This window comes from Rhinolophus sinicus, chromosome 12 (genome assembly GCF_057876585.1).
Source record: "Rhinolophus sinicus isolate RSI-liver-muscle chromosome 12, RSI-T2T, whole genome shotgun sequence".
Lineage (NCBI taxonomy): Eukaryota > Metazoa > Chordata > Mammalia > Chiroptera > Rhinolophidae > Rhinolophus > Rhinolophus sinicus.
The window spans coordinates 19,496,907-19,515,898 of NC_142512.1; the positions used below are offsets into that span (position 1 = coordinate 19,496,907).

The 18,992-nt window shown below is 40.7% G+C and overlaps 1 protein-coding gene across 1 annotated transcript; it reads right to left on the bottom strand.

Annotated features, from left to right (window-relative positions):
• Window positions 1-218: 218 nt before the first annotated feature.
• On the bottom strand, window positions 219-18,985 carry GLOD4 (glyoxalase domain containing 4). Its single transcript, XM_019739535.3, has 9 exons — window positions 18,826-18,985; window positions 16,302-16,351; window positions 15,719-15,839; window positions 11,587-11,731; window positions 8,185-8,321; window positions 7,308-7,394; window positions 6,930-7,043; window positions 6,754-6,840; window positions 219-1,532 (listed from the first exon to the last, which is right to left on the bottom strand). Exons 1-9 carry the CDS (start codon window positions 18,913-18,915, stop codon window positions 1,467-1,469), a joined length of 897 nt encoding a protein of 298 aa, XP_019595094.1. The 5' UTR covers window positions 18,916-18,985; the 3' UTR covers window positions 219-1,466.
• Window positions 18,986-18,992: the final 7 nt, after the last annotated feature.

Sequence of the window (18,992 nt, forward strand, 5' to 3'; positions counted from 1 at the left end):
ATACAAGATAAGCAGACAAAGAGGAATCTAATACGTGTTTAGACATTCAGTACTTACATAAACCACTTATTTTACTGTAACAAACTTAGGAGGTCACATCACAGCAGCCTAATACACGGGGAAAAGTAGTTTCTTTTCACGAGAACAGTATTACTAGAGATTAACATCAAGAATTACTTAATAATCTAATGGAAAATCTGAGAATTAACAAATCATAGTCCAAAGAGACACAGAGGTTTATTTGGTCATTCAAAATTCGTACAATAATTTCCCTACACACAGGAAAAAAATGGGAACGAAATGTCTGGAGGACACACAATTTGGTTTGCTTTGAAACTCATGATAGCTTCCCTAAGACAGAAAATTTAAGTTGAATGAAAAGTGCCTTGAAGCTGGAAAAGGATTTTTTTCTCTCTGAGAAGGTAATCACCTGTAAGAAGGTGAGCCGAAACCCTGCAATTTCCATACCCCACCTGCCAGCAAGGGAGAAGAGGAGAGACTATGATTTACAAGTCATTTTTTATATACTCGTATTATTCTGGAACTGGTAACCTGAGTCAGTCCTTTCCAAGCTCCTCAGTTTCCTTCCTAAAATCTGAATCTGGCCACCACTTCAAATAAGGAATCTTACAGGTTGGTGTAACAGCTTGATTTTAGAAGTACATCTTCAAAACACATTTAATAATAAATATGTCCAATATAATTCTCTTTCCAGTGATTACAAAATTTGTTCTATAGAACAAAACAGCAAACTACAGGAAGACAATAAAAAAAAAGTATTTTCAGGCTGAAGATATCATCTATTCCAAATTCAACAAGTTCTCTTCTTGTGAGGTTTTAAAAAAATTATATAAGGAAACAGCACAGAGCTAGGCAGGTAGCATACCATATTATTAGATTCTTCCATCTGTTTTCTCTGGCTACGAAAACTTTTAAAGTAAGGAATGTGGGGGTGTTAACTAAATCTTTTGGTACGAGGACATAATTTCTTCAAAAATGTTTAAATGTCAAGGCGTGCTAGAGTGAGGTGTTAGAACAGCACAGTATCATCAGATGCTGGAAATAGTCCTGTTATAAGCATTTGATTAGGATTCATTTGAACAGTTTTTCTCCTAAGATCTACGTGCTTGTCAAAATTCCCTCCATCCCCAACCAAAGGTAACGTTCCATACAGCTGCCCCCGGCCCAAAATAATGTCTTACTAATCTAATAGTGACACACAGATCATGCCATTCCAGTGACAATGCAGATTAAAGCAAGAGTTCTCCTCCAATTGGATTGATAATAATAGGATTTTATACCTAAAATAAATCAGAGCTTTCAAAGATTAAAATACACAAATCTTCACCACCCCAGCCTGTACAGGAAACAACCAAGCTGTGAGAGCGTGTATCATAATTGGACACATCAGGCCTCACAGGTGCTAGACAGGAATCGTAAGTGCTCGTTCCACGTGGTGTCTTCTGCTAACCTGAAGCCTTCAGTTTATTTTGTTTAGCAAACCATTCATCACTTTTATCTGCTGCCATTGCCTATAGAAACAGAAATAGAGTATATATTTATTCTAAGTCCATAAAACAAAACAGAGTTCACTTTGTACCTCATTGCATTGCATAGACAATCAAGACATTAACAACTGAAAAATGTTCATTCAGTATAGAGTATGTATTATGTTTAATTGGACAGAGGATGCGGATGAGTACTGAGCAATTGCTTCTGGATTCTCACGTCATAAAGATATTGCAGCCAGGAAGTGTGGCTGATGGACGAGAGAGCAAGGACCGAGCACACCTGGCTGTGGGGTCTTTGGGGGAACAGAAAGTACGGACACTCTTAGCACCTGGGTAGGCTCTCAGGAATCTTTAGTGCTCATAAAAAAAAGTCAGTCTCATAATGACACCAAGATTGAAAAGCTATTCTGACATTTTGTCTATTGAGCATGGACCGATTTCCTTTTTTGTATGCCTGCTCCCACGCCATTCCACTGATGTTGATACTGTTTGGTTAGCTTTGGGCCACCTAATTAAAGAGGAAGCCGTGTTAGTAACAGTGTGTTTGGGTTCCACCAGGGTCCTTTTATCTTATTATTCCATGAAGCTGAGATTAGGGGCTTGCAGAGGCTTAGAACCTAAATCTCTTAAAACTTCCTGTCCAACACAATCAAGCATATGCTAAATAGCTGCATGGTAAGGAAATACATTCATTTATTCAGTCAAAAGCCAAGTACAGAAATATCTTTTAAAATGTCAGTTTTCATTATGAGCCAGGTATTAAGTTGGGTTTGGGTGTGGCAGTAATGATATAATCTGAGGCTTTGAGGAACATAATAAATAGCTGAAATATGAAAACAACTATTTCACATGAAGGTAGGTGTGTGTGTGTGTGTGTTGGGCATTTGCTATAATAGAATGACAAAGCGATAGCAAACCAAAAGGAAAGGAGTAACTAACTGGCTGGAGAAATAGGGTAAAAACACTCATCTACTTCAACAGGAAGTCAAAATATGTCTGCAACTAAAAATGAAGAAACAGAAATACATGTGTTTTTTATTTAGAAACGTGAAGCTGAAAGTGGCTGCCATGGGCAGTGGGACTCAGTAACACGGCAAGACATTGTTGTCCTGCGTTTATATAAAATCTTAGTACTATTGGATTTTGATGAAAATAAAAAGTATTTAAAAATCAAAGATATGCAACAAAACAAACAAACACAAAAAACCCACACAGATGCACCAATTTCTTTCTTTTAGGAGCCATAAAAAGTGGAGGAAACGACAAACTCTGATATGGAGAACCCAAGAAAGCTTCTGAGTATTGAAGGATGAGTTGAACAAGATGGGAGGGAAAAAAACCTCAGTTACAGGCAAGAAGATAAATCTCGCTAATATAAACAATTCACTGGGACTGGAATGGAGGTGAACTCGGGGGAGAGGCCACAGAAGATCAGAGAGCAGGAAAGGGCCAGACATGTTACATGTCCTGTCAGAGTTCGGAATGTATCTTGGACGCAACAGAGAGCTATCAGAAGATTAAAGTTTTTTAAATGACTGGATTTGTGCTTTAGAAAGAGAATGCTGGCAGCATGGATTAACTGGAAGGAGGAAGGCGGCCTCTGCCGTATTACAGGTGACAATGATGGCCTTTTCAGAAGGAAGACTAGAGATTTCCGAGGTAGAACTCATAGCTGTTGGTAACTAACAGCTAACAGAACTTAGGGGTGAGGAGAAACAATATTCCAAAATGGCTCTGTTTGTAAATCTAAAACTATTCTCAAGTAAAAAGAATATTAAATGATTTTTAAAAAATGGCTCTAAGGATCTAGCTTAACCAATTGCGATAATAGATAGACAGTGCTGTTCAGGGAAGGGAGCAGAGGATAGAGGAGGAAAAAAAACCTGGCTGTGAAGCCTGAAGACCTCTGTTCAACCCCTTGCCCTGCCACTTACTGAATGTATAACATTGGGTGACTTAATCTTTTTGAGCCTCAGTTTCCTCATCTAAAAGCAGAATGCTATCAACTTTGCAGACTGTGGAAAGAATTAGAGACTAGACATATATAAAGCACTTAAGAACATCTCATATGTCAAAAACATAGGAGATGCTTAATAAATGGGAACTTTTAATATTATTAAAAGAATAGATTTGAGGTGAGGTAAATTAAGTTGTAAACACGCTGAATTTGAAATGTTCATGGTTTATCCAGATGAAGAGGTTTCATTGGTTATAACACTCATCTGAACACACACAAAAACACTAAATGTAAAAGGGGAAGTTTACAAACTAGACTTAAAATTTTTCCTTTTCAAAAGACTTTATTAAGAAAATAAATAGGTACAACATAGACTGGGAAAAGTACTTGCATTTGCAGATATCTAACAAGTGATTTGTATCTAGAACTCAAACAAATCAACAAGAAAAAGTAATTAAAAATATTTAAAAATGGATTTGGATGGGTCTTAAAAAATAAGCAAAGTGAGAGAAGGAGCATTCCAAGACAATAAAATACTGTGAGCAAAGACATACAGAGTAAAAATAAATTCATATTTAGTGATTAGAGAATAGACTAGAATGGCGAAAATGTGAAAGAGACGAGAGGTGTATCTTCTAACTAGTTTTGTCATAAAACTCAATGAATCATATATAAATTATTCTGTATTGATATAGTCCAATCACATTAAAGCTAATTAAAAATATGTATGGCAAACTAACTGTATAAAACCATTTTTAGGGGATCAGGGAAATTTTAATAAGAACTTGATTTTAGGTGACATTAAGGATATAGTACTGATTTTTAAACTGTGATGATGTCAATTACATGGAGATATCTAAGAAAATTCCTTAATTTTTTATTTCTTTTAAATCATCTTAAAATGTGTAAAATACTTAAGTATTCAGGGTATCTGAGATTTGCTTTCGAACGTTCTCTAGCAAAAAAAAAAAAGTGGTGTGGAAGGAATGATGAAAAATTATAGCACAGAGTTGATGAGTGACAGACAGTCAATAGGGATTTGTTGTGCTCTCTGTGTATATTTAGAATTTTTAATGATGAAGTATTAAAAATAAATCTATATGAAAAAAATAAAAATAAATAAAAATAAATCTATACGGAAAGAAATGAACAAAAGCCTGGAACATATAATTCACAAAATAAGATAAGCAAATGGCAAATAAGCATATGAAAAGATGTTTAACATCAGTTGTGGGGAAACGCAAATGAACACCACAATGAGAAACCATTTTACATGTACTAGCATAGCTACAACAACAAAACAAAATGAAACACAAATGTTGGTAAGGGTGCAGAGTAGCTAGAACTCTCATGTGAGACATGGCTGACAGGAGTGTCAAAGGGTTCGATCACTTTGGATGACTGGCAGTTTCTTCTAAAGTAAAAGCCAATGCCACTCCTAGATGCTTACCCAAGAGAAATGAAACATATGTCTACAAGAAAATTTACACAAGACTGTTCATAACAGTCTTCCTTTATAATAGATAAAAATATGGAAACAACTCAAATGTCCACCATTGGAAAAAAGGATAAGCAAATTGTTCTAGTCATAAAAATGAATACCACTCAGCAATGAAACAAACAAAAAAACACTGATGTGTGCAATTACATGGAGGAATCTCAAAAATGTTATGCTGAGTGAAAGCAGCCATTCACAAAAGAATACCTACTGAATGATTCCATTGATATGAAGTCCAAGGACAGACAAAACTAATGTGACAGAAATGAGAACAGTAGTTGCCTCGGGGGGGTGGGGTTGGGGGTGGGCTCTAACTGGATGGAAATGGGCATGAGAAAACTTTCTGCAATGATGAAAATGCTCTATATTTTGAGTAGTGGTTGTAGAGTATATGTAACTGTCAAAACTCATGAAATTGAACACTGAACTTCTGTACATTTAAATTCTATGTATATTTTACCTCAGTAACAACAAAAAATACGTGTTGGGAGCTCAGGGAGATGGAGGAACTAGAAATTAGGAAGAATGGAAGACGGTTGAAGCTCAGGGTAAAGGTAACCAGAGTAGTAGGTAACTTCTACTCAGAGGAGAAAATGTAAGAAATGAAAATAAAAGAGCCAAAGTGGGACTGTGGGTAAAATCACTTTGGGATCAGACACACACAGAGTGTGTGACGGAGGAGAAGCTGCCAAAGAGACATGGACCCCAAAGGAGAGGACAGCTCCAAAGAGGAAGGAGCTGGCCAGTGATACGAAAGAGCAAGAAGGAAAGAGTCTAGCAAACTTGCCCACTGAGGGGTGGCCTGCGACTCTATTTTCCTTTATGGGAAAATTTGTAAACACTCTATTTTCTCCACATTTCCTACTTTAATTACCATTAATTGAGCGAGCGAGCGTATGTTATTATGTCAGCAGTTGGGCAAGCTCTATAAACCACACAACAATCCTATCAGGTAGATAATCTTATTTTCTCAAATCTTTAGGTAAGAAAAATGAAGTTAAGAGACTAAGTAAATTGCTTAAGGTCAGTCACATAGATATCAAATGACAGACATGGGATAGATTGATTCGTTCCTTGAATCATCATAGAGTGCTCACTGAGTGCCTACCACATACCAGGTATGTGCTAAAAACGGGGGTACAACAATGAACAGTGGTTTGGATGCTGCTGAAAGATTGAGTTTGATGGGGATAGAAAAGTAGTTTCTGAATTTGGCAATACGAAGGTCACTGATGAAGTTACAATGAGCATTTCACTGAGTGACAGGAACCAGTGCAGGAGAGACTGAAGTGTGAATGTGAGGTAAGACGTAGAAACAGTATGTAGGCAGATTGTTAAAAATAAATCTGGAGGAGGGTAAATATGGGGTAAATAATAGGCTTTTATAATAGGTTTTTCAAAGCCGGAAGATACTGGAGCTTGTTTGCTGATGAGAATAAGTCACTAGAAAGGAAGAGAATGATGCTATAGAATGAAGAGCCAATGACCAAAAGAGCTGAAGGGATGGTATCCAGGCATTCCATTCCCTGAGCAGAATAATGATGGATACAGCAGCAGTGGCTCCCCAAGGCAGCCTGAGATAGTGGCGGGGCACCAATGCTGTACCCAGGTAAGAGCCATATAGGTGGCAATGAAGACACAAGTCCCTGGCTCAAAAGTCACCTCGACTGCAAAAGGATATGGTTCTGATAGTAAGAACTGGTCCCTGTTGCTTTGGCCCTTCCCCATATACACTTAACGCCACCCCCTTGGGCCCATGGTGGTAGAAATTTAGAAATGAGACTCACATCATCCAACAATTTGCTTCCCTTTGGATCCATCTTAGAAAGTTCTCGAAATGCTTCATCCCCCACAAAGCAAATTTCATGTCCATCCTACACCAATAAAGACAAAAGGAATTTGGCAAAAAGACACCGTAGAAGAAACCTGTGGTGCAGCCTGTCCCTTCCTGAGTAATACTTACAGGGTCAGCCAGAATGACCACTTGTACAGTTGCTTTCCCTGGCGTATCCAGGCTCACCAGAGGAGTCAGAATCTTCTGGTTCTGCCTTTTCATCAAGTCTTCTAAGTCTGGCAACTTGAGGAAAACAAAAGGGAAAAGTGAGCGAGGGGCCGTGTCCCACTCTGATGCTGGGTCCTCATCAGCGCGAGAGGAATGGCAGATCAACCAGAAAGAACCCAGACATCACTTGTTTGATTTCATTATGTCAGCCGCTCTCGAGACAACTGTTGAACTTGCTACCAAAGCCACATCCAGAATGAAGAAAGGAGGCCCAAGGTTCTTAGCGGTTGCACTAGGTAGTCACAGAGCTTAAACGATGGATCTGGTACCAAACATTACCTCTTTCTTGGGGCAAGAAAAGGCAATTCTTCCAAAAGCTGCTGCGTGATCAACTGCGCCCTGGATGCCCTGCAGTTCCAGTTTACACTGAAAAGAAAGAAAGAAGTGGGTTTATTTTTTGGAACAGGTTATGTGGTAAAAAGGAAATTCGAAGGGTGCTAGAGGAATAAAGTAAAAATGAAGTTGCCCTCCACCTCTCACCCGAGGCAACCAGTCAGCAGTTTCCAGTGTATTCTTTTAGACACATGGCATGCACATATCTTTTTTACACAAATGGTAGCACAATTTACACATCCTGTGCCTTCTTTTATTTCAATTAATGTTACCATATCAGCATATAAAGATTCACCTCATTATTTTTGATAGCTGCATAGTAATCCACTCTATGGATGAAGTATAAATGATTGAACTATTTCTCTAACCCATAGGACACTTACATTCTTATGTTTTGCTATTACAAACAATGCTGCAACAGATAACCTTGTACACCATTCTTTGTGAACATGTATGATGAGTATGTCTATAAGATAAAATACTGGGAATAGACCTGCTGGGTCAAAATGCAAGGACTAAAATCATGCTCAAACGCTAGGTTAGTTAAAAAAAGAAAAAGATGAAAATACATGATCATTACAGCATTAAATCTTATCTACGTCTCTTCTGACCCAGCAATTCCACTTTTGAAAGGACATATCCTCAAATCTAAACAAAAGTAACATCTGAGTGGTGAGGTTATCAGCAATTTTTATTTTCTCCTTTCTGTTTATCTGTATAAATACCGAATCACTGTGCACAAACTATGGGAATAACCCTCACGTTAACCTCATTCATAAGCCAAACTCAAAGTAACAGATTATTGCTCTCCAAGATCACTCACCTGGTTATCAGCATAGCCCAGCAAAGCCCTCTGCTTCTCTTCATCTTTTTCATAAATTTTCATTCCCAGTAGATTAGACCAGTAGTTCAAGGACTTCTGAAGATCAGACACTGCTAGAGTTACTTTTAATACAGGATCTGTAGGGTAATAAAACAGCAGGAATAGATAGGTCAGTGCAATGGAATAGAATAGAAAGACCCAAACAGGCTCAAGAATTTAGTTTATAAGAAAGGGATTTTAAGTCAGTACGAAAGAATACATTGTTCAATAAATGTCACTAAGATAACTGGCATCTCATTTGGTGGGAAAAAGTTACACCTTTAAACTAAATGGCAAAACACATGCCTGGGGCGGCCGGATGGCTCAGTTGGTTGGAGCGTGAGCTCTGAACAATAGGGTTGCTGATTTGATGCCCACATGGGCCGCTGAGCTGCGCCCTCCACAACTAGATTGAAGAAAGCGAGCTGCCGCTGAGCTTCCGGAGGGGCGGCCGGATGGCTCAGTTGGTTAGAGCACAAGCTCTCAACAAGGTTGCTGGTTCAATTCCCTCAAGGGATGGTAGGCTGCACCCCCTTCAACTAAAGATTGAGAACAGCAGCAACGGGACTTGGAGCTGAACTGCACCCTCCACAGCTGGATTGAAGGACAACAACTTGGAGCTGATGGGCCCTGGAGAAAAACACTGTTCCTCAATATTCCCCAATAAAAAATTAAAAAAACAAACAAAAACAAAAACACATGCCTGATGGGTTAAAGGATTAAGTTTAAAGAATGAACCCATGAGGGGCGGCCCGGTGGCTCAGGCGGTTAGAGCTCCGTGCTCCTAACTCCGAAGGCTGCCAGTTCGATTCCCACATGGGCCAGTGGGCTCTCAACCACAATGTTGCCAGTTCAATTCCTCGAGTCCCGCAAGGAATGGTGGGCTCCGCCCCCTGCAACTAAAATTGAACACGGCACCTTGAACTGAGCTGCCGCTGAGCTGCCGCTGAGCTGCCGGATGGCTCAGTTGGTTGGAGCGCATCCTCTCAACCAAAAGGTTGCCTGTTCAACTCCCGCAAGGGATGGTGCAACTAGCAACCCTTGCAACTAGCAACGGCAACTGGACCTGGAGCTGAGCTGCGCCCTCCACAACTAAGAGTGAAAGGACAACAACTTAACTTGGAAAAAAAGTCCTGGAAGTACACACTGTTCCCCAATAAAGTCCTGTTCCCCCCCCTCCCACCACAAAAAAAAAAAGGAAAAGAAAGAACTGGAACGGTCAATGAACACATGAAAAAAATTCAATCTTACAAATGAGCAAATAAAATATTTTGTTATCTAATTGGCAAGTAATTTACAAAGTTCACAGTGCTGACTGATAGGGCAGGGGGAGACCACAATCATATAATACTGGTCGAGTGGAAATTTCTGGGCAACAGTTTGACAGAATATATTAAAAGCCTACAAAATGCACACTGCTTTTGAAAGAGCAATCCCATTTTCAGCAATTAAAGAAGTAATTGTGGATGTATGAAGGGCTTTCTTCACAGACACTCATCACAGTGTTGCTTGTAACAATGAAACACAGGGACAACATAAATATCTTCCTACAATGGGAGACAATGGAATCTGAAAAAATGTATATATGTATTTAATTGTATATTTATGTTTTTGATAAAAGATTGGAAAGATATACTTGATAATGTTAACAGTGGTTATCTCTGGATACATGGGTACTGTTTTATTTTGCTTAGCTGTTTGTCTAGGAAAAAAATCTACTTTTTGTCAAAAGAATAAAAGTTACAAAGTTATATCAAAACACAACATTATTGGAAACTTTTATATTGTAAAGTGGCTTTCTGAAGAGCTGTTCCAAGTCTACATGTAACTATGATAAACCCAATACATTTTTCTTCCGTTTCTAGCAATATTATGACCAAAGCAAGGTGTTTCTCACAGGTCTGTCTGTCTCCCTGGCAGACGGTTTGAGTTTTCTCTGTTCATTGAGAGATCAACAAATTCCAGCGACTTGGAAGGGATGGGGCAGAAATGGTAACAAGTGGGTGGAACTACATATAAGTGAGTCAAAGGAAGGATGGACGCCAGCTCGACTGATAGCCTTGACTATATTACCCATCAGAAGTTAATGCCTCAAGGTATTATCATCCCAAAGCATCTTAGGATTGTGGGGCTCTCCATTATCTTACATCAAGATAAGGGAAAAAAATGTGCAGTGGAATTAGTGGCAGGAATTAAGCTTTAAAGTTAGTGTACAAATCAACAGTCACCTATCAATAAAGTCATCATAAAAATCCCTTAAATGACTAGTGAAATACAGAAGTACCGTCTCTCAGTAAGTCCCACAGCGCCAGTCTGAACTCCCACACTGGCACGGATCGCTCTTTCTCCTGCGGAGCTCCAGATGAAAAGCAAGTAGACAGCAATCGGACTCAGTATGAGGGGCATGTGGGACTTGAGGCAGACGGTGGAGGAAAGAGAAACCTGCCTCCCATCTCAGGTCCACTGAGGGGCACGTGCTCAGAGTGAAACGGCAGGCAGAACTGCCTTTGCTATTCAGCAGTGTGTTTTTTTCTTTTGGCCGAGCAGGTAGCAGAATTTGCAGGAATTAAATACACACACCGCGTAAGAGGAGGATGCCTCTGCTGTAAATGAAACCCATCAGGCAGCTTCTGTGCTGCTCCCCGTGGCCGTCAGTGCAGTGGACCCCTCCGTTCCACTCCTCCCTCCCTCACTGAGTGTCAGCGTTACAGTTTGGGAAACTGGCCTCAGCTGGAGGGACGCGCAACAAGCTGGTCTCAGGATAATCTTATTTCTCTTGCTGGTGACTGGTGCAGGAGCAGGCATGTGAATCAAATCTGACCAGAAAGTCTGCTGGATGATTCCAGGAGTTTTGCTCTGCTCTTAACAAAGTGCAACAGGCAGTCAGTCTCCCTCTCTTACCAGAAGAGAATGTGCGGGCATGTAGCCCCCACTTCTACTGGCAGCCACCCTACAACCATGAGGGAAACCGCCTCTAGGAGTGGACTCGTGAGGACAAGAGAATGTAGAGAGAAAACTGGGGTTCTTGACGCCATTGCTGAGTTGCTGAATCAACTAACCCTGAAAGCTTTCCTACCTACAGAATGCCTGCCCTGTGAGCTAAAAAATTTCCTTATTGCTCAAGCCAGTTTTCTGTTATAACTGAAAGTATCCTAAATAGCTATATTACCGGTAGAACAGAACCAGTCTAGATCTCCTATAAAGTTCTAATGAGAAGAAAATCTCTCCAAGAACAAACAATACCAGCTTGGGAAAGACATGTTACGCCAGTATAGAAAGACTCCACAGGAGAAAGAAATCCAGTTCCCTCACTCCTTCCATCAGAGGTACCCTTACACAGAGGGCTTTTATTAGTGTAATTACCTGACTGAGGTGGACTGCTGTTCTGCAGATAGAACTTATATCCTCCTGGGGCCTCAGTTTCAAAAACCCCTTCTGCAACTTCACGGAGTGGCCACTCCAGCTTCCTGGCATTGCTGACAGCCTGTTTCGAGGCAAGTGTGATGCCCTGTGACAAACAACAACATCATTCAAGAGCATAATCACAACAGAACTTTTATAGAATAAGATAATGGGGCAAATCCCATTGCCTTTACATCATATCACCTAAGATTTAACTGGCATTCAAAATTTTTGTCTAGTGGTTTCAAAATAGGTTTTGGGATGTCTTTCTCTTACAAATATTCCAAACTTTGTGAATCATAGAACAGAAATTCATGCCCGAGAAGTTTGATCCATTTAATACCAAAGATAATCTCTCCTAATTTTAAAGATCTAGTCAGAGAAATCTTTTTTTTCCTCCAGGGCCCATCAGCTCCAAGTCGCTGTCCTTCAATCTAGTTGTGGAGGGCGCTACTCAGCTCCAAGTCCAGTCACCATTTTCAACCTTAGTTGCAGGGGGCACAGCCCACCATCCCATGTGGGAATTGAACCAGCAACCTTGTTGTTGAGAGCTCGTGCTCTAACCAACTGAGCCATCCGGCCACCCCTTGGGAAGCTCAGCGGCAACTCATTGTCTTCAATCTAGTTGTGGACGGCGCAGCTCACTGGCCCATGTGGGAATCAAACCAGCAACCCTGTCGTTCAGAGCTCGTGCGCTAACCAACTGAGCCACCTGGCAGCCCCAAAGATCTAGTCTGAGAAATCTTGATCTTACCTTGGCTCACCGGTTACCTATTCAAGATATTTTTTTATTTTTGCTTTTTAAACAAAAAAATTTAAACCAACCATCAAGGCATTCTTAATTTAAATTTAATCAAAATACCTAAAAATGCACACCTATGCCTTCTTATGAGGCCAGCCTCGGTTCTAGCTTGCAATTATTGGAACAGCCTCTCTCCAGTCTTGTCAATCCATCATCCACTCTGCGGCCAGAGGAAGCTTTGTGAAACACACCCTATAGTCTATTCTTCTCCAGAGAGCAAGCCCATGTTGTTTTTCCTGCCTAAAACCCTTGCTGGCTCTTCATTTCACTTAAGGATGGCTCAGAATGGCCTGAAAGGCCCAACCCAAGCTGACGCCATGTTATTTCTGACCCCATCTCCTGCTCCTTTCCCCTTGCTCTCTATTGCAGCCCCACTGGCCTTCCTGCATTTTCCTGAACATGCCAGGAGCTGTTTGAAGGCTTTTGCACAGGCTGTTTCTCTACCTGGAATGCTCTTCCCCGAGATACCCACACAGCTAACTCCTTTACCTCCCTGAGCCTTTTCTCAAATGTCAGCTCCTCCCTGACACCCTCCCTCAACACCCTACTTAAAATCAAAACCAGCCATCTGCTCCACACTCCCAATGCCCCTTACTCTGCTCTATTCTTGCCCCATAACAATGATCAACATTAAAATAACGCATTATATGATTTGTTTATTATTGGTCATTATCTGTCAGGCCCTGGACCGCCGCCCCTGCCAGGCACAGATTTTTGTTTTGTTCACTGGTTAGCGAAAGATCCTGAAATAGTGCCTGGCACAGAGGAGGCACTCAATAAATATTTGTTACACGAACAAATACTGTAATAAATAACTTAACACACAGGTCATTTCACATACTTGTTAACATACATGTAAACCCAATTCCTAGATGTAAAACTGCAAGGTCAAAGATAAATGCATTCATTATTTTGATACTGCCAGACTGAGGTTGTACCGATGTACACTCTTATTAGTGATGTATGAGAGTGGCAGTTTTCCAACACCCTCCCTAACACAGTGTGTTATCACCCTTTTTTATTTTTGCCAGGCTGGCAGGTGGCAAATAGCAGCTTGGAAGCTGAACATCTTTTTCGATGTTTAAGAGACATTTCTAATGTCTTTTCTGTGAACTGTCTTTGTGTAGTTTTTGCCCTTTTTATAAAAACTATTAAGCTGTTGATCCTTTTCTTTCTAATATACAGGAATTCTTTATACCTGGGGAGGGTGGCCAAAGAAATGTATACACATGACTTGTATTCATCTTTTGTTATCGGTATTTATTATTACAATTTTAATACAGTTTTTTCCTTTCTTAAAACGTGTATCCATTTTTTGGGCACCCTCTGTATATATGGGAGTTCTGTTTAACCTGTTTTTCTTTTTGTTCCATGAACTGAAAAGCAGCGAAGGTACCTTTTGTCAGGGATACTGTACTGCCAAAGTCTCTCAGGAAGCCCATGGTGGAGCAGTCAAGCTGTTCTCCACATACCTGACCACTAGCCCCTGTAGTCCAGCAATCAACATGTGACTGGAGCCAGTTAAATGCTGATGGCACCAAAATGGTTTGTCTCTTTCTTCTCTCCCTGATTTAAATTTGCAGAGTAAAGAAAAGAAAGATAAGGAGGGGGGCAGCTGGTTAGAGCATGGTGCTGATAACACCAAGGTTGCCAGTTCAATCCCCACAAGGGCCACTGTGAACTATGCCCTCTTTAAAAAAAAAAAAAAGTGATATGTGTGTGTTAAATCAACTAGACTTAATATCATTAAATTTAAAAAAAAGAAAGAAAGAAAAAGAAAGGGAAGGAGAAACACACACTCTCACATCCTTTCAGTCACCAACCCGTATCAACTCTACCTCCTAAACATCTCTCATATCTGTTCACCTCTATCTGCCACGACTACCATGTTACTTAAGGAGCTGCTAGTCACTTCCTGTACTATCCTTGGGGCTAGTTTCCTCACGTCCGGTCTTACTCCCTTCCAACCCTATCTCCATGCTCTACACAGGTGGATTCTTGCACACAAGTACTGTACCATTCCTCTGCTTACTAATGGCTTCTCTCTGCTTCCAGAATAAAGTCCAAGCATCTTAATGTGATGTGGCCCCAGCTTACTTCTCCAGCCTCAACTCTACCCACTCCCTTCGTCACACACTAAGCCCCAGCTAGACTATGCTCCTCACAGTTCTGAGTGCCATGGTCCCTCCCACCTCCGCGCCTGGACATGCTGCGGACTCTCATCTCACCCTCCCACCCAATCTTACTCACCTGGTGCAGATGGCACTTCTGAGAAGCGTTCCCTGCACTCTCATCTCTCTGGGAACAGGTTGGGAATTCCTCCTATATGTTCCCACATCTCTGTCCTTATCCCAATCTTAGCACTTATCACATTGTATTCTTGTCTATTCATTTGTTTCCCCCACCAGACAGGAAGCTCCTAGGCCAGGGAACATGCTTCACTCTCTATCCTATCCCCAGAACCTAACAAGATACAAGGCATATAGTAAATCACAATAAATATCTGTTAAATAAATTAGTGAGAAACATGAAAAGAAAAACAAATATATTATCATATGAAATCTGAATAGCCCTTTCCATTTACAAAATGTTTTTATAGATATTTGATCCTCATAAAAAACTTCCATCTAGGTATTATTATTTTAACAAGAGTTAATAGGAATAGTGAGATCAAATGACCAAAATAACACCTAGCATGAGGTAGATCTGCTCAGTAGACTCTGAGCAAAAATTAGTTACTCCTGTCTTGCTATGTATTTGGTCCCAGTGAGTCTATCTAGCACATAGTAACTGCTCAATAAACGGTTGACACTATTACTAGAATAAGTGCATGACTTGAGTTCTTGAATGAATGAATATGTTCTTTTTATCCATAAAACCTTCTCAGATTTTTCTCTGACTAGGATTGGCCGTAATAGCCTAACCTAACTATAACAGTCCACTCGACAGAAAATATTTCTCTGGATGGCGATCGGGACCTGACCAGACCAATATGACTCTGGCATTTGACCTCTTGAGGTTCAGTCATTCCCCTAGAGGTATCCTGTGTCCTTCAAAGCTGTCTCTAAGTTTTGGGTTTGATTCCCACACATTGGGAGAACACATTTCATTCTGAATCCAGCTCTGAGACAGGGTCCCCAAGCATATTTGTTTTGTTTTAAATAGAAAATATCACTAAACTGTACCCAAAAGCCATCAATTCAATGGTTATCATCACTGATACCTAAAGCTGTATCAGTGATCTCAATAAAAGGTGCAGCCAAGAATCTGCTGGAACAAAATGATATTTACCATGAAGTCATTGCCGAGCTTGTAGTCTCCGATGCCGTAATTGTAGGTCAGTTCTGCCACAAAATGATCATCCTCGGGTCCAAATCCCACCATTGTTTTACTCCATTTCCCATCATAAGGCCTAGAAAAATGAAAGCAAATTATTCCAGTGACCACAGAAGAATGTGCTGTAGGCAGGCCTCACCCAAAGAACTCCTGGGACAGAGAGGTGGGCAGTCCCTTCTGGTCCTCTAAGAACCCATCAGGATGAGATGACGCCCACTGGTGCTCAGAGCAGCTGTGGACAGTGCTCATGTGCCCCATCACCCAAGGCTCCAAAGACCATTTGTTTGGCACTTACTTAAGGGAAAGACTCATTTATCTTTTCTTTAAAGTAGGGGACAGAATCCCATAAAGGCCGTCCTCCAAGCTGGCCTTAATTTAATGTTGTTGCATATCCATAAATAAGCATCCAATTCCCAAGAGGCCTTGGAATTTCCCAGCTTGCTGTGACTTCTAAGTTTAAAGAGATACTCAATAAGATGGATTCATCTCCAGGGGTATTAGGAGCCTAAAGGGGATATGAAGAAACAAGGTGTCATACCCATTACAGGCAGCTTTGCAGCCTTCTTCAAATTCTTCATGACGCAGAATCTGGAAGGGAATTAGAATAAACTGTCAAGTTTTACTACTACTGCACACAGCATATTTCACACAAACGAAAATGTCAAAACACAAACATTATCATTTATAAGCTGCACTTGTAAAACAAACAAAAGATAATAAGCTTTATCTCTTTCCCAGTCTAGAAGTAGTAGAAGTGAGAAAGAACAGCTTGACACCAAGAGCCAGACAACCAAGAAAAGTTGTGAAATCTGTTTCGATTGGGAAGCAGTGCTGTGTTGTCACAATAATGGAACCTTCAGAATGAGAAGTCTGTTTTGAAATTCTGACTGTCAGTTAGTAGTTGTGTAACTCTGAGACCGTTGTTTAGGATCTCAGTTTCCTAATATGGTATGAAAATTGATAATTTATTAAAGCATTTGACACAGAACCTAGTACACAGTAGGCTCTCAATGTATTAGTTTCTATTTTCCTTTTAGATTCCCACTTCTACTGCTCCAGTTCAAGCTCCCATCACTTCTCTCCCATTAATAGTCTCAGAGACTATTAATACTCATCTTTCTTGACCTCCTTCCTTCATACCACTATGGATGAAAAAGGGGCTCTATAATAAACCTGACAAGTCCAGTGACTGAAAGTAACCTCAGTCACTGGTGATCTGATCATAAATTCCTAACTGGGAAGGTCATGATGGGTAGTCATGCCCCAAGCATATCACTTCGTTAGTAAAAGGTTTATCTTTGCCTGTCCATTGTTTCTGTGCATCTTAGGGTAACACACCTTTGACATGTCTCTTTTTCACACCCCTCAGAAGCATAATTACCCTCAAGAGAGCACCTAATCTTGTTAACTATCCTGCAATCCAATCCCCACCTTGCTGTCTCCCTCCTTCATATAATCTTCCTTACGTTCCCTCCTTTATTCCAAATGTATAAAAGAAACTGCAAAACTCTTTCTCTGAAGCATGTGTGATCTTGCTTCCCGGCAATGTTGTCAGTTTGACTCAAATAAACTTATAAAAATTCTCTACAGGTTTGGATGTTTCTTTCGTTGACACCACCATACAATTATGTCCCTAAAGCACAGCTCTGACCACATCATCGTCCTGTTCTAAAATGTAAGGGAACTCCCTACTTACTGTGGCATAAAAATCTAAATTCCTTAGCATAGAATTCAAGATGCTATCAGAAACAGTCCCAATCTATTTGTCCTGATATCCCATTTCCTCAACTTCAACTATGTAATCTAAGCTAAAGGCACATAAAACTCGTGGTGTTTCCCGTACATATCTTATCTTTGCATCCACTATTCAGTTTTTCTAGTATACTACCCCCTTTAATCTTGGTTCTAAAGAAAGCCTACCTGTAGAGGTCAACTCAAATGCAAGGTCTTCATGAATTATTTCTTGACCACCCAGGTTGGAGTTAAATCTCTTCTTCTGTTGTATTAGGTTGGTGCAAAAGTAATTGCGGTTTTTGCAATTATTTTTAACCTTTTAAACCACAATTACTTTTGTACCAACCTAATATTTTGATAATAGTTAACATTTATATAATACATACGATGTGAAAAAGGTTACACATATAATAATGTGTTTAATCTTCACAATAACTCTTTAATCAATGAGGAAACACATTAAGGGAGAGCTTTGTGGTTTTTCTATCACTTATCAAATTTTGACTTCCATTACTGTTAGCTATGTACAAACCTAATTCTCACTCCCACCCCATCCCAGGCCAGAAGCTTTAATTGAGGACAGATATTTTCATTTTCATTTTTGTCTTTAAAACTCAACACAATACCACGAAACACCGACGGTATATTTTTTACATGACTGATGAGTTCAGGCAACTCTTTGCACCGTATTCTGCATTGTCTCTACATTAAATTGCACCCTGGCTTACTTATCAGGAGCTCCCCAATAGCTTCCGCCTATCTGTCACCCAGGTGACCCCTGCAGAATCACAGCTACTCAGGGCTGAAGAGGGGCCACTTCTGGGTGTTGGAGAGGAGAATGTGTTCTAAGTTCACACTTAGTTCTCGACTGTAGACAGGAGATTGGAAGCATTCAAACCAGATTGAGTATCCAAAAGGGACCATTCAAACAAACCATCCTTGAGAGAAACAGAGCTCCCAATATGCCGACTATCTAAACCAAAGGGCTCCAAAACCGGAAGAGACTGAGTTATTGTTCCTTGGAAGAGTATTAGATAACTTTTTGTTTGTTTACTGTCTTTCCCACTAGACTGGAAGACCACAAGGGCACTTACTCAATATATACGTATGAATGAATTTAAATAAATTCATTCCCCTAACCCAACCAGCGACTCGCAGTTTCCTGACGCTGAAAACCAATCACGGCTAATGGGGAGTGCGGGGCGAAGGTCCGACACCCAAGTTCTAGCTGATACCGATGACAAACCCCTTTCTCCCTCCCCTCCGCCAGGTGCGGCTCAGCGCCCCTCCCACCCTCGCGCGCCAGCCCCTCTCGGCCCCAACTGCACCTTCATCCCGAGGACATCACGATAGAAACGTGCCGTCTGGAACCGGTTTCCCACTTTGAATACGAAGTGCAGAGCTCGGCGAGTGGCCATGACCAGCGACACACACCCGTCTCGCGTACAGCGCCGCTCCTCACAGGTAACGCCTTCGGGCCGGTGACGTCACTGGT

Excerpts from the sequence above, each read along its gene's own strand:
- GLOD4 (XM_019739535.3), bottom strand. The coding sequence starts at position 18,915 with ATGGCCACTCGCCGAGCTCTGCACTTCGTATTCAAAGTGGGAAACCGG. Across the intron at positions 11,732-15,718 it reads AGCTCGGCAATGACTTCATG|GGCATCACACTTGCCTCGAA; the intron begins GTAAATATCATT and ends TGTTTGTCACAG. Across the intron at positions 8,322-11,586 it reads CAGCAGTCCACCTCAGTCAG|ATCCTGTATTAAAAGTAACT; the intron begins GTAATTACACTA and ends ATTACCCTACAG.